The sequence below is a fragment of the Delphinapterus leucas genome, chromosome 21, assembly GCF_059928025.1.
Source record: "Delphinapterus leucas isolate spDelLeu-1000000601 "Yukka" chromosome 21, BTC_Dleu_Yukka2, whole genome shotgun sequence".
Classification (NCBI taxonomy): Eukaryota; Metazoa; Chordata; class Mammalia; order Artiodactyla; family Monodontidae; genus Delphinapterus; species Delphinapterus leucas.
Genome location: NC_143149.1, coordinates 17,320,306 through 17,335,381, shown reverse-complemented (window position 1 = coordinate 17,335,381; position 15,076 = coordinate 17,320,306). Strand labels below are relative to the sequence as shown.

General features: G+C 40.5%; 1 protein-coding gene across 2 annotated transcripts in view; it reads left to right on the top strand.

Annotated features, from left to right (window-relative positions):
• SLC7A2 (solute carrier family 7 member 2) overlaps positions 1–14,706 on the top strand; it is a 33,607-nt gene extending 18,901 nt beyond the window's left edge. For both annotated transcript variants that reach the window (XM_022571083.3, XM_022571081.3), the window contains exons 7-11: positions 245–347; positions 2,760–2,965; positions 3,982–4,148; positions 4,880–4,988; positions 7,119–14,706. In XM_022571083.3, coding sequence (XP_022426791.1) covers positions 245–347; positions 2,760–2,965; positions 3,982–4,148; positions 4,880–4,988; positions 7,119–7,315 — 782 coding nt within the window. In that variant the 3' untranslated portion in view covers positions 7,316–14,706. The remainder of the gene's footprint in view (positions 1–244; positions 348–2,759; positions 2,966–3,981; positions 4,149–4,879; positions 4,989–7,118) is intronic.
• Positions 14,707–15,076: the final 370 nt, after the last annotated feature.

The following is a 15,076-nucleotide window of genomic DNA, read 5'->3' as shown; positions in this document are numbered from 1 at the left end:
TTTAAGTAATCAAAGTAGATGTGTTTTGTTAGATAGACAGCCGAGAGTTTTTGAAGTTCTATTAGCAGTTTGTATGACCTAAAGAACATCTCATTAACTGTGAGAAATACACTTTCTACACTTTGACTTACCATTGGCACTAAAACAAAAAAGTGCCCATCACTTATCCCTGACTTGAAAGTTATCAACTGTGTGGAATTTTCTCACAGGCTGTTTTCTTCCCTGTTCTTTCTTTTCCCAATAGCTGTGATGGCATTCCTTTTTGACCTGAAGGCCCTCGTGGACATGATGTCCATCGGCACCCTTCTGGCCTACTCTCTGGTCGCAGCCTGCGTTCTTATCCTCAGGTGAGTTGTCCTCGTTGCCGGATGGCTCTGAAGAGTGTGTGTCATGCGGGGCCTGGGGAGAATTAGGGCTCGCTGACCTTGCTTTCAAGGAGCTAGCTGTCTCACAGAGGTGAGAAGCCGTAGACATACACACGTGAGTACAAAGCATAATTAGCATACTCGGTCCGTAAGCAAAGAATCAACTAAAATTGAGAATTACCAAAGGTAGGCCTAATCTGTGTGAACAGCAAGTTCTCATAATGTATAAAAACACTTAAGAATACTATATTTTTAATCCCAGTGGTCCAGCTGCTAAGCTTTTATGCTAAAGATTTAATCAAAGAGGCACACACAGATATATGCAATAGTGAAAAAACTGAACTAAGCTGAATATCAATAGTAGAATAGTAAATAAAATAGATAATCAACAAGGTCCTACTGTGTAGCACAGGGAACTATATTCAATATCCTAAAATAACCATAATGGAAAAGAATATGAAAAAGAGAATATATATATATATATATACACACACACAGACACTTTGCTGTATACCAGAAACTAACACAACATTGTAAATCAACTACACTTCAATAAAAAAAAAGAATAGTTAAATAAAGAAGGGTACATTTATCATTTGACTCTTCTAACAGCAAATAAAATGATATTTAATTATATGGAGAAATATATCAGTTTCTGGATGCAAAGCTATATGTAGCATCTGAATTTATTTAAATAGTAACATACATTTGCACGAAGAAATGATTTTTGCCTATATATACACATATTTGCATTTATACCTGGCTGAAATTGTACCAAAATGCTAGCAGTGATTCATACTGAGTAGTGGTGGAATGGGTGGCTTCAGTTTTCTTCTGCGTACCCCCCTTTTTGTGTATTTTTTTCTCAGTGAGCATATTTCTTCTTTGGATGGGGGACAAATGTTACTTTTAAGTTTAACCAAAGGCTGCTCAGAGGGAAAAGACCACACTGGGGAGACTGGGCAGATACTAGGAATTGAAGCAGGCTGATATCTTGATGCCAGCTAAAGGGGAAGGGGATTGGTGATAGAGGAGAATGGGTGGGAGGTGGCTGTATGAGATGAGGGAGATGAGGCCAGAGAGACAGGTTGCAGTGAGGCCTTTGAAGGCCAAACCGAAGGCTGTATGTTACTCTGTAGCTGACATTTAACCAGAGTTTCTGTGCTGTTTTTGTGAACTGCATCTCCTTTGGACATAGATATTTCCAGAATAATCATCCTGTTGTCACACTTGCCTCACTTTAAAATGTAACTCTCAATGAGATATCATCTCACACCAGTCAGAATGGCCATTATCAAAAAATCTAGAAACAATAAGTGCTGGAAAGGATGTGGTGAAAAGGGAACACTCTTGCACTGCTGGTGGGAATGTAAATTGGTACAGCCACTATGGAGAACAGTATGGAGGTTCCTTAAAAAACTACAAATAGAACTACCATATGACCCAGCAATCCCACTACTGGGCATATACCCTGAGAAAACCACAATTCAAAAAGAGCCATGTACCAAAATGTTCATTGCAGCTCTATTTACAATAGCCAGGAGATGGAAACAACCTAAGTGTCCATCATCGGATGAAAGGATAAAGAAGATGTGGCACATACATACAATGGAATATTACTCAACCATAAAAGGAAACGAAATTGAGCTATTTGTAATGAGGTGGATAGACCTAGAGTCTGTCATACAGAGTGAAGTAAGTCAGAAAGAGAAAGACAAATACCGTATGCTAACACATCTATATGGGATTTAAGAAAAAAAAAATGTCATGAAGAACCTAGGGGTAAGACAGGAATAAAGACACAGACCTACTGGAGAACAGACCTGAGGATATGGGGAGGGGGAAGGGTGAGCTGTGACAAAGCGAGAGAGAGGCATGGACATGTATACACTAACAAACGTAAGGTAGATAGCTAGTGGGAAGCAGCCGCATAGCACAGGGGTATCAGCTCGGTGCTTTGTGGCCGCCTGGAGGGGTGGGATAGGGAGGGTGGGAGGGAGGGAGACGCAAGAGGGAAGAGATACGGGAATATATGTATATGTATAACTGATTCACTTTGTTATAAAGCAGAAACTAACACACCATTGTAAAGCAATTATACCCCAATAAAGATGTTTAAAAAAATAAAATAAAATAAAATGTAACTCTCGTCGGCATCTAATGTACATAACTTTCTAATCAAGTGGCTATCAGAGGAAATTCAGAGTTGCTGCAGATATTCTACTGAGCAGGTGTGTGGCTTGCTTCAGTACATTCTGGGGCTGCAGCCACAAGACGTGTGGATTTACTGCACCAGCTGTGAATGGAAATGTCTCTCTTAGAGTTTCAGATGCTCGTTTCATCTGGACCAAGTGTCCGTTGAGAATAAAGACACATGCTTTTATTTGGGAATAGGTACCAGCCTGGCTTATCTTACGAGCAACCCAAATATTGTCCTGAGAAAGAAGCTCTGGGATCGTGTGCCAACACTGCCTCCAAAAGCGCGTCCCAGGTCACTGCGCTGCCAGGACAGGGCTTCAGCCTGCAAACCCTCGTCAGCCCCTCGCTTCTGCCCACAAAACAGTCGGCTTCTCTCGTGAGCTTTCTGGTAGGATTCCTCGGTAAGTCCGCTTCAACTGTGTACATTATAAAGACCCAGCAGGTATATGTAGGTAGAGCAGGTATGATGTGAAAGAGGATAAAAGAATATGTTAGCATTACCCTCAGTCCTGAGATTTGAACCTAACTGGTCACTGGTCATTGAGCTCATCTCTGTATTAGCAGGATAAATTGATTATATCTTGGTAATTGAAGAAGAAAGGAAGAAATTCTCTAAGGTGAGAGTGGCAGAAGTACAAAATTGGTCCATTTTGTCAGCTGTGAGGATGCTTCCTGTGTGAAGCAAAGCACACCTGGCAATAGCTGAACGGAGACCCAAGGAGACTGCGAGGCAGCATAGCAGATCCTGTTTGCTCACCCACAGTTATGTCATCATGCATATTTTCAGAAACACTTACTGAGCATCATTAGGCCGGAACTCTGCTGGGTGCTTGGGATATCAAGAGGGATGGTCTTGCTCTCACTGGGTTTTGCAGAACAGGACTGTTGGCGGCAAGCTAAGAGCAGTACAGGTTTCTCTGAGAGCACATAGGAGGGACCCCTAATGCAGACTTGATGGTCAGAGAAGGGTGGGTGGGTGGTGATGTCGCTGTCTGAAATAGGGAGAAAAGATGCAGATCATATATTATTTGTTTACATAAACAATCAGTGTTTACAACAGCTGAACATGAACAGACCTGCTTTTCCCATTTCAAAAAAGGGAAGTAGCCACCCCGGACAACATCCCATCAATCCACGTGATCTCATCTGAGACTGTAGCCCATGAGCCGAAAGGCAAGATGGTAGTGCCCAGAGGGGAGGCTGGCTTCTAAGGGGAGACAGTCATGAGTAAGCGAGCTGTGTTTCTTAAATCAGGGAAATTAGCCATTTCTTCCCAGAATAAAAATGAAGAATTTTAGTATTTGGCAGAGCAGATCTAGAAAGAACTTGATGTCTTATCAAAATAGACTCTTTGAACACAGGAGTCTGAGTGAAGGGCGTGTGCTGATTTTGTTTCCCGAACATGTCACCTCTGCAGCATTTCTCATTTTGGGCCTGAGTATTTTGACCACGCACGGAGTCCACACGATTGCCAGGCTGGAAGCGTGGAGCCTCGCTCTTCTTGTGCTGTTGCTTGTTCTCTGCGTTGCCATTGTGCTCATCATTTGGAGGCAGCCTCAGAATCAGCAAAAAGTAGCCTTTATGGTACGTGTCATGAGGATTGGAGATCCTAAATATTATGCACATTTTCTCTTGTACATTAGTTTTTGTGAATTGTTTCTTTAAAAAAAAAAACGCACTTCTGATGACGTTAACCAATGAACAAGAGTGTCACAATTCTTTGAGATGCTCCTTTTTGTCTAAAGTATTCTTTTCAAAAACTTGAATGTGCCCCTATCACATTATTCTATATAATAGTAAGCAAATTTCTTGTCCGATATTCTGAAGTATCAGAAGAATAATTAGAATATTTTATTTTGGAAATTCAGTACCCTCCCAGGAAGATTATTTCCACCAAAAGCCCTTCCACTGCAAGTGAAATTATCTTGTCCCATTTGAACTAAGAGTAGGATCCCTCTGAGATACCATGAGTAGCCAGTTCCAGAGGGATGCCCTGTTGATATCTGAACTAAACCGGTAAACCCTAAAGTAAACTAAACCCTGAAACCAATTGCATCTTGGTGATGATGCAGGTGTTCGCGGGCTGGATAAATCCTCTGTTGCTTTGGGCTGCAGTAAACAGTGTGAAATATGGTGCTCCTTTTAGTATTCTCAAGATGAGTGGTCTTTATTCAGGTTGTCCTTTTTGTGAGAATATAAACTTACTGACACAGTGTGAAAGTATGTATGTCAAATTAGTTGCCACCATGTCGAAATAATTTGGGGAATGTGCTTTCAAAATTTGAGTATATTTAAGAAGATATTTCCCCCCTTAGGTTCCATTCTTACCATTTTTGCCAGCCTTCAGCATCCTGGTGAACATTTACTTGATGGTCCAGTTGAGTGCAGACACCTGGATCAGATTTAGCATTTGGATGGCGCTTGGTAGGTGTTTTAATGTTTTTGCTTTCTGAACGTGGGCTCTCTTTTTCCGATGTCATGCACTGTGATTAGAGAAATGCATCCACTCCCCCTTCCTAGAAATAAAGACCTTTTCTTTCAGTTTCTTCCTTTCCCAATTTTTAGAACATCTGAGTGCTTACTTTTCCAGATACTTTTGTAAAATTCAGTTCTCCCAGTAGCCCTGTAAAACGCTATAGGTCCTATTTTTTCTAACTTCTTGAGTGAGAAAAATGAAGCCCCTAAAAGTCAAGGGATCTAAATTGCAAATGGAAGCCCTAGAGTCTGATTCCAAAGCCAGTTCCTTCCAGAGTACCAGTGGATTTCTGGCAACATTTTGAATGTGCTTATATCAAGAAATTTCTTTTCTGATATCAGAATGCCTTGGGGTGGAATTTGGCATTGCGTAACATGAGTGAGCTTATTTATATCTATTCTGCACTGTTCTCCATCATGACTTCTTCAGTTTCCTATGTGAAAATTGACATAGAAATGAAGAGTTTAACTTTGTTGTAACTAAAGCACTGAGCACCAACTATCTTTAAAAATATGAATTGAAGTAGCTGAAAGGTGAAGCAGTGAGAAATGAGAGCTAAGTCTGCACTGGTTTTGATGGCCTGAGGAGTTTGAGAGTTGATGCTTTTTGACAGTCCTCCCATTGGCTTAATAAGAATGAATCTCTTATTATGAACGAATGAATCTCTTTTGTGGCTGTAAATTAACTTAATTTCAGTCTCAAGCCACCAACCCACTTGAGTTGATAGGTGATTTAACCTAGTCACTTTTGCCCATCCCCCCATACCCACACTAGAGTTTTGCCCATATTTGGGGGATCTGACACTGTGTCAAGGAATTGGGTGCATCAAAGGTTATCCCTCCACGCAGGTTACTCTGGAGTATTCTCTCTGTCACTGTGGCCACTTCTGATAGGTGGCTCTGTTGCATCAGGGCCAGGATCCTGACGATAATCACTTGCCAGTCGGCTCTGCCCTCCATAATGTACCACAAAGCCATTCCTTTGTGATCTCGCCACCTCCCCAGGTGCTGCCAGGAAGCTGAGCCCAAACCCCCGGGGAACAGGACCCTAGAACTCTCTCCCCTACTCTGAGCCCAGAAGAATCTCTTTGTAATCTGGTGGAGAGCTTCTCTACCCTTCCTGCCTTTCCAAAAGCCACTGCTTCTTTCCTCAAGTTGTAGCTCACTGAGGTTTAATCATGTACTTGACCTTGGTGAAGAGCATGAACTACAGAGCCAGACTCTCCACATTTCAATCCACCTCTGCCATGTATTAGCTGTGTCACCTAGGCCATGTTATACCCCGGCTTCTGTGCCTCAGCTTCTTTGTAAAATGGTGATAACAGTACCTTTATTTGAGGACAAGGAGGGTTGGATCTTCAAACCTCGAATGACGTGAGAGGAAATAGAATCACTCCTAATAACTGGACTTACCAAAATACTCATTGGTAGCCTGCTTCCCGTGATTTTACATGGGAAAATTATAATGCATTTCACATCAACCCAAAATGCTCAACCAATTTTTAAAAATATAGCTACAATACAGCAAAATGCCTACATATCTTGCGAGAATACTTAAAACATTTCCCTCTGATCCCCAGTCAGCATGGCTGTTAATAAACAGTTGGCTTAGTACACAGTTTTTCATCCTCTCCTGGTGACAGTAACGTGTGTAAGGCACACCCATGTCCCCTGTTCACACAGGGCCTGCTTTCCAAAATATCTGACTGTGTCTTTGTTAACCCGCCGCTTGTTCTGGGGGGATGTATATGAGATTTTCCCCCACAGATCCTTTCGTTTAAAGTGTAGTGTTGAGTGTTGAGAAAGTAAAAAAAAAAAATTTCTCTACATAAACATCTGAAAAATATTTATTGAAAAAAACACGCATATAAAGATTTCAGGTTAAAAAGGAAGAAGCACATTCTACTGGGAAGATGTTTATCAGGGACCTTTTATGGGATATCCTGTACTTGCATTCCGTCCTTTTAAAACAGCACAGAAAGAGAAGGCAAAAGGCACTATTAAGTTCTGTATTAAATTTTCCATATACAAACAGCCATTTTCTGACACACCTAAGACACTGATTTTTTTCTCTAAAAGGTTTCCTGATTTACTTCGCTTATGGCATTAGACACAGCCTGGAGGGTAATTCGAGGGATGACGATGACGATGAAGATATTTATTCAGACAACATAAAGGCAGCGACAGAAGAAAAATCTGCCATTCAAGCAAATGACCATCACCAAAGAAACCTGAGTTTACCTTTCATATTCCATGAAAAGACAAGTGAATGCTAGTACCTGCACGAGCAGAGCTGGTCCACAGTCTTCACGTACATATCCTACATGGAGTGAACCATGACGGATGTCATCGTCATGCTAGGTTGTCATCGGTTTGCTGCAGACACAGTTCACCCTAATTTATACTTACTCGCCTGGACAGCGCCTCCTGAGATGGTGAATTATACATCCAGGGAAAACACCCTGAGCTCGCTCCTCATGATGAATGTCCCCCAAATAGTGGGATTGTGGGAGTGTGTGTGTGTACGTTTGTATATGTTGGGGAATATCAATGTTAAAAGTTGTTGGTGTTTTACTATTATTGTATTGCATTTTTCCAGTGTTGTCATTAATCGGTAGCATATACTGCACATACTGAAATGGAGATAATCATGGAATAGAAAAATATTTTGTATGTGCTGGGTGTGGTTGGGGAAATAGCTGTTGCTTTTCCTTATTAGGCTTTATTAATGTCAAGTTAGAACATGCTAAAAATGCATTTACCCATCACAGTGTCTGTCATTGGTCTGGAGTAAGAGGAGGGGATAGGAAATGAGCCTTTTCTACAACTTACAAATGCCAGCAGTGGCTTTAGTACAGATTTTTCTTCCGTGAGGTGTGACAGTTTGCTAAAACCTTGGCCAATAGGAGTGTTCATGTCTGCCGGGCTGCGCAGGGCAGGAGTGGCCCTCTGTGTCATCAGATGTCGGGCACCCCTTTGAACTGCTGTCTTCTTTGAGAACAGTGGTCCTTAAATGTGAGGCCTTCACCTTCTGTGAATGATATATTCCCCCCTGCCCTGTCCCAGTCCAGTCAGAGGCTTGGGAGAGGTAGTGTGATCTACTTGGGACCCTTTGTGCTAGAGAGTGAGCGCGGTCCCCATGGGTAGGAAGCTCATGTAAGTGGCAAAGATGAGGATATGTTTGAAGATCAGAGTAGACATGTGCTTGGACAAGTAGACCCCAAGCACCCCTGTTTTAAAAGTCAGTTAAAATAAGCCAGTAGAATCTCCCAGATCACACAACTGATGGAATGATTCATACTTTTTTCCATTACTTAATAAACAATCACAGTTCAACTTTTTTTTCTAACTCAGTAGCAAATTCTCTTTCTACTATATGCAAAAAAGAAGGAAAAAATGAAGGGATACAAGGAAAGAAAATTCCCCTATTCTGATTTTAAAGTGCCTATTCAGTTATTAAAGGGCATTTGACCCAGTTTTAGGGGTTCAGATCTAATTTGCCTCTGATGTTTCTTTTGGAAACAGGGATGTTTTTCTTCCCCCATCCCATAAATTGTTTAGCACTTTTTATTTCATTTATTTTTAAATGACCACACTAAACCTATTGATACAAGCTCTAGTATTCTACAAAAACCCATCAGTGGTCGGGGAATAGAATATTTTGGTAAAATACATGATCGTTTAAAACGTCAAGCTGAAAAATTAACCAAATTGAATTAAAGCCATAGAAACACAATAACCTTTGTATGAGTAAATAATTTGTTTTTAAATGTAAGATTCTCTAATTACTGTATTTTACTTTATAGGGTTCTCTAATAGTGGACTACTTATCTGCAGTGTGTTTTGCTTCTCATGAATTATTTTTCTTACAAATAATTCTATGGTTCACTAGATGAGACTGAGTCTAAACACTTACATATGCATGGGTTATATTTCCAGGAAGAACATTATCAAGCCCAGGTGACCAGCTTACTCCAAAGGCAAGGAAAACATTTATTTTCTGACAGCTTTTCCAAGAGATGTCACTTTATTTTTTTCATTAAAAAGCAAGTTATGATTGTTGAGGAGTTTATTGTGATTAAATATCCAATAAACAGGTAGAAGGCCTGGGTTTCTGGCTGCTAGTGTTGTAGCATCTCTGACATAGAACTCAGTACTAACATTCCACAATTTCCAGGGTGCACACGGTAAAATCTGAAGCCCAGAATTCTTTTAAGCTGCATGTTTTACTGGAGAGGAAGAGTTGGCTATACAAGGGGTAAAGTATTTCTGTAAGCACTGTGGGCCTAATCATAAGTCCTTGCTGTTATTTGCCGTATACTGAGAAGCCCTTTTTTTCTGAAATCATTCTAGAACAGGCCCTTCACACAGGGAACATGAAGAATTTCATATGTGAATATTAAAACTTTTACTGTAACAATATCAAGAAATTTGTTTAGAACATGACAGGCAGCTAAAACTATTATGCCCACTGTGTTCAATTAGGAGCAGAATTTAGTTAAAAATTATTTTTCTACCTTGAAACACTTTACAAATACAAATATCTATGAAAAGATGCTTTGTCAGTGACTATGCTTTTTTTCTGTGAAAAGTCAAATGTATGTTCGTATGTATGTGTGAGTGTGTACATATACACGTATATATATGTGTGTGTATATTTCAAACGTCAGTGTAGAAGTCAGCTGGGTTTAGGATGGGGTTTGGAAATAATACTGTTGTCTAGATTTTAAAAACCCAACTGATGGAGAAAAAATAATGTTTTATATTGATAGGTATGCTTATGCAAAATTTTTAGGTTTTAAACTATTTTGAAATATATAGCGATTTTATATGTGTAATATTTTCTATAGATAGATTCTTTAAGAAAGATATATTTATAATGTTTCTAATATGAAATCACTGAAGTCTGGTACATTATACCAGGAGCTTTATAATCTGAAATGGAGTTGGGGGCGGGGGCATTAGGGGATTTCTGTTTTTTGCTTCTGCTGCACCTTTTCTGACATTGCTGTCTTGGTTTGTGCTTATTAGGAAAAGCCAGTACTACCAGGTCTTTTATCACCTCTCTGTCCCTACATTTGAATTTATAACCTTTTGAACAAAATTTTGTTTTTACTTTCCTAGGATTGCCAAAATGTTCTGTACAGGTTTTACTAGTAATCAGTCACACTTATATAAAGTCCTTTTCAGAAATTAAAAAATACATATACATTCTCTTAATTGTGACTGAGTAAAAACAGCTTGAATTACCTTTCTTTTTTGCACTAGGAAATATGCTCTCTGAACATTCTCAATGAAAAACTTTAATAATAGCACCTTTATTTTATACTCTTAAAAAAGAAAGATGATTTGTGAATAACATACAAAGGCCATGCCTACCCTACATTTAACTAGGTAGCTATGCAAATCCAAGTTTAAAAAGTATTTATGAGAAAATTTAGAACTTTTGATGTATACTGAAACAGAGTACTGCTTAATCACATTTTCCCCAGAGATGAATATCAAGAAAAGACCAAAACGTCATTTGAGGTATTATATACATTAATGAAAAACTAATGATGATATCTATAAAACTTTACTGTCATCAACCACACTTGGTAGAAAATATGTTTCAGAACTACCTTCCTTTAAAAGACAAGGGCCTGTCTTCTTCAAATTTTTCTGAATAAAAGATTTTTAAACTTCTTTTATTTTAAATATTAGCCAAAATATCTTCTAAGTCCTGGGTATTTACAGGTAGACGTTAAAATCTTTTGAACTAGAATTTGTATTTACCAAACTATTTTCGAAACATATTTGAATGCAGGGAGAATAAGGAAAAGTAATCGCCCGCCAATGCTGGTAGTGCCAGAGGGAGCAGGTTAGTCTTAGCTTTTTTTCCTCTTAGATCAGCACATTCTGAGATTATAAACCACATGATAAAATTGTGCCAAGATTCCAACTCTGACTTACGTGTGATGTTGCTTCTGATGTTCTCTGTCTGGGTTTCTCCTGATGTGCTTCAAGCGACAGTACAATTCAAACTAAAAACACAATGTCCACAGAATTTTAAAGGATTGGGTTTAGAGTGTGCATCATGGAATATTAATATTCACACGATTAGTGTGACTTTCTTGGGGGGTTGTGATTAACTGGGTTTTTTGGTTTGTTTTTGGTTTTTGACTAGTGCCAAAATAGTGCCTTCTCTATATTTTCTACCTACGTTTTCTAACTTGTCCTAAAATATCAAGGGAAAAAGTACCAAAGTTCATGTAGGAACTAATGCCGTCACAGGTCATTTTTCAGACATGTAGATGTGAAAATAAGGTTGCTTGACTTTGTTGTTTAGCTGAGTTTTTTTTTTTATCTCCTTGTATATCATATTTAAACATTTTTTAATGGCTTTCTGGTTTCTGAATTTTGAGAGGCCTGATCTGTTATTGTTGTGGTTGTTGGTTTAGTGGTTGGTTTTCATAACATTCATTATTGTTCATATGTACACAGTTTAGTCATGTTCATTTCAAATGCATTTTGTTATGGCTCAGCCCAATGGCAACCCTGTTTGCTGGGAGCACTATCTTCGCTTTTATTCATCACGGCTGAAGCCACTGCCATAATCTCTGGCCTTAAAGAGCCTTCACTGACCACTGACAGCAGCTCCACGGGGTTCATAACCAAGACCCTGGGTCAGGCAGACTGCAAAGTATGAGCGTCTATAGCTACCCCGTTGGTGGGGGCTTGTGATGACAGGGTAGGATATGAAGTGAAAGACTTCACATGAAACTAAGGTAGTTTGGGGTCCTTAATTTCAGCCCCAAATAGCCCATGAGTACAAGGTAAATGATAAGGACCAAGGAACCTCTATGACTCATGGAAAGGATGGCTGCTTCCTGGAACTGCACCACTGCAGTTTCTGCACCACCACTAAGAGCCTTGGGCAGGAAAGTGCGTGGGCCTCGGCTCAGTTGGTAAAGAACCTTGTGTTGCCAACAGGACAGGTTTCTCTGGCCCGTGCCTGGTTAACAGGCTCTTCATCTTTGGTGCCCGATTGTTTCATTACTTTATTTTGTTTTCATTGTACTTAATAGAAGCTGTTGATAGGGCCTAAAACCCTGCAGAAATTCTATGTCTGTAAAAACCAACAGATACATTGGTCTTATGCGAATATAGAGTTTTTTTGTGTAGTAGGTAACTTTAAATTTAAATGTCCTTAATGATAATCAGTGTTCCTTATTACTTATAAAGTTGGATTATTTTTAGAATTTGTAATGAATAAAAACCGCTGCTGCTTTACCACTGTAAAATATGCTTTCTAACATGACCATGTATTTTTAAAATAAATTTTAATACGACTTATAATAGTGTAGTATGCATATGTATCTCATCTACCAAAAGCATACATTTCACACTTATCTAATTTAAACTGCCTTTTTATTTAGGAAGCTTTACAGCTCAGAAATATATCAATAGTACAATCTAAATGGAAACAAATCTGTTGAGGATATTCACCTGGCAGCCTACTGTATGAATACCAAGTCCTATAAAAGAGATGTCTCCACATATACTCAATCCTCATGGCACATTCCAAATAATATCAGTTGCGCCTGAAGCATGCCACCCCAGGACCACACATCTGAGATCCTACCACTTCAACTGCCATTTATTTAATGGACCAACCTGTTTGACATTGCTTTTGTCTGCAAGAAGCTCCCTGAGGGGCTTCCCTGGTGGCGCAGTGGTTGAGAGTCCGCTTGCCGATGCAGGGGACACGGGTTCGTGCCCCAGTCCGGGAAGATCCCACATGCCGCGGAGCGGCTGGGCCCGTGAGCCATGGCCGCTGAGCCTGCGCGTCTGGAGCCCATGAGAGGCCACAACAGTGAGAAGGCCCGCGTACCGCACACACAAAAAAAGACATTTTGTACGGTATAGTGAATAAATATTTACCAACTTCAGCCCTCTTTACCCTTTGATGGGGAGGGAGGAGTCAAAGAGTTTTCTAACGTGGCTCTAAGTTACTTGAAATTGCACATCTCCTAAATTAGCTTGTTTAATTTTGAAATGTCATTGTGTACACACTTAATTGCTATTGGCTTTTATAAATTGGAGGGAACACCATGGTGAATTGAATAAGCTTTAGTATCAATTTAGCCTGCATTGAAAACCAAGCTAACACAGCAAAGTATTTCCCAAATAGTAGCCTAAAACCTAATTTAGCTACTTGTTGGCTTGATTAGTATTGTTAACTAGGTTTTGAGGCCCCGCCTCTGTGCTGGCACCACGGGATCAGGCTGCAAAGTGTGAGCAACTATAGCTACCTCTGTTGAGTGGGGTCTTGGGATGACAAGACCCCAGTTGTCGGGCTGTGGGTCCAGCCAGGAACTTCTGGAGATAGGACCACCATCTCCTTAGTGTTCTTTAAAGAAGGCCACTGATAGACTTGCATTTTAGGAAGCCAGTAGATTGCTGACTGTGCTGATAAGTCCCTATCTGTCTGTGTGGAAAGAGTGATTCATTTATCCCATAAAATATCTCCAAAAAATTCTCAAAGGACATAAAATAACCATTATCGCATTATCTCAACTTGTCTTTTAAAGTAGGTCAAAGTATGGGTGAAACTGTCTGGAAAGAAACTCAGCTCAATACTGATTTACTTACCTGAACCTTTCTTAGTAACAGATTCATAGCCAACTCTTTGATATTTTTAGGTATCAGAGATTCCAAAAGTCATAGCCTCTGGTAAAGAATCCCTGTTACTCTCTACTAAGACTGGAACAGTCAACATGAAGATAGAAACACAAGATAGAGACTTCCCTACCCAGGAGAACCATACAGCTCAGGGTAGGGCCAAATCTCCATGATGGAGAGCAAGTTCATTTCTGGGCTCTGCATTCCCTAACCTACAAGGACCAAAGCATCGTCATGATTCAGGTTTCTGGGGTTCCCCAGAGGCTGAGTCTCCAGGTCTCCAGGATCTTCCCCCACCCACTCACTAATGCCTGATATTTCTTCAAGCAAAAGCCAAGAGCTTCACTGCCCTGGAAGAAATCAGACTTAAAATGGCAGTATTCTTGGAACATTGACTAAAATTGGCCCAACTTGTGAATGACTGACAGCAGATGCTTTTCAAAAAGTGAGCATTTAGAGCAAGTAAGCAGGAGGAAGCAAATAGGCACAGGACTGTTGAAGTAGGAAGCAGGACACCACTGAGTAAAGAAAGGAGAGGAGGGAGGTTTTCGAGTCATTCACATTCTAGCTGATAGTTGTCTGTCTTCCCCTAGCCATTTAGAGGTTCTCGTAACTAGCCAACAGGTGGAACATCTTTACAGCACGCCATATCCTGGAGTTAGGAGAGTAATTTCTCTTGGCCCATTTTAAGTAGACCAGGGTTCTGGGATCCTTACCTTACCCCATGGTGTCTCTTGATGAGTGGCTCTGGGAGCATCGAAAATGTCTAGCATTTATATTAGAATGAGATTCTCAGAGCTATATTTAAAACCACTAAAGTTAGCGCCTGCTCAAATCATCTTAGGGCTTCCCTGTTGGTGCAGTGGTTGGGAGTCCGCCTGCCGATGCAGGGGCCACGGGTTCGGGCCCCGGTCCGGAAAGATCCCACATGCCGCGGAGCGGCTGGGCCCGTGAGCCATGGCCGGGGACCCTGCACGTCCGGAGCCTGTGCTCCGCAACGGGAGAGGCCACACCAGTGAGAGGCCTGCGTACCACACACAAAAAAAAAAAAAAAAAAAAAAAATGCTTCTACAGACCTAAGTCTATAAGCGCAGCCTGCTCCCCACCCCTGGATCACACTACCTCTCTCACTCGCCCATTTACTGCTTTTTGCTTCTCCTGCTATTTTCCCCTTTTCTCTCCAAGTCTCCTTTTGTTAAGCCAATGCCAGGGGCTGCTGCCCTTGCTCTTTGGAGAGAGGTGATAACGCACAGTCGCTAGGATAAAGCTGTGCCCTCCCAAGTACGACAGTGGTTCCCTGGACACAGTTTTATTTTCATTTTCAATTATTTATTTTTTTGACGCATACTATTTTGTTCGTTTCAGGTATACAA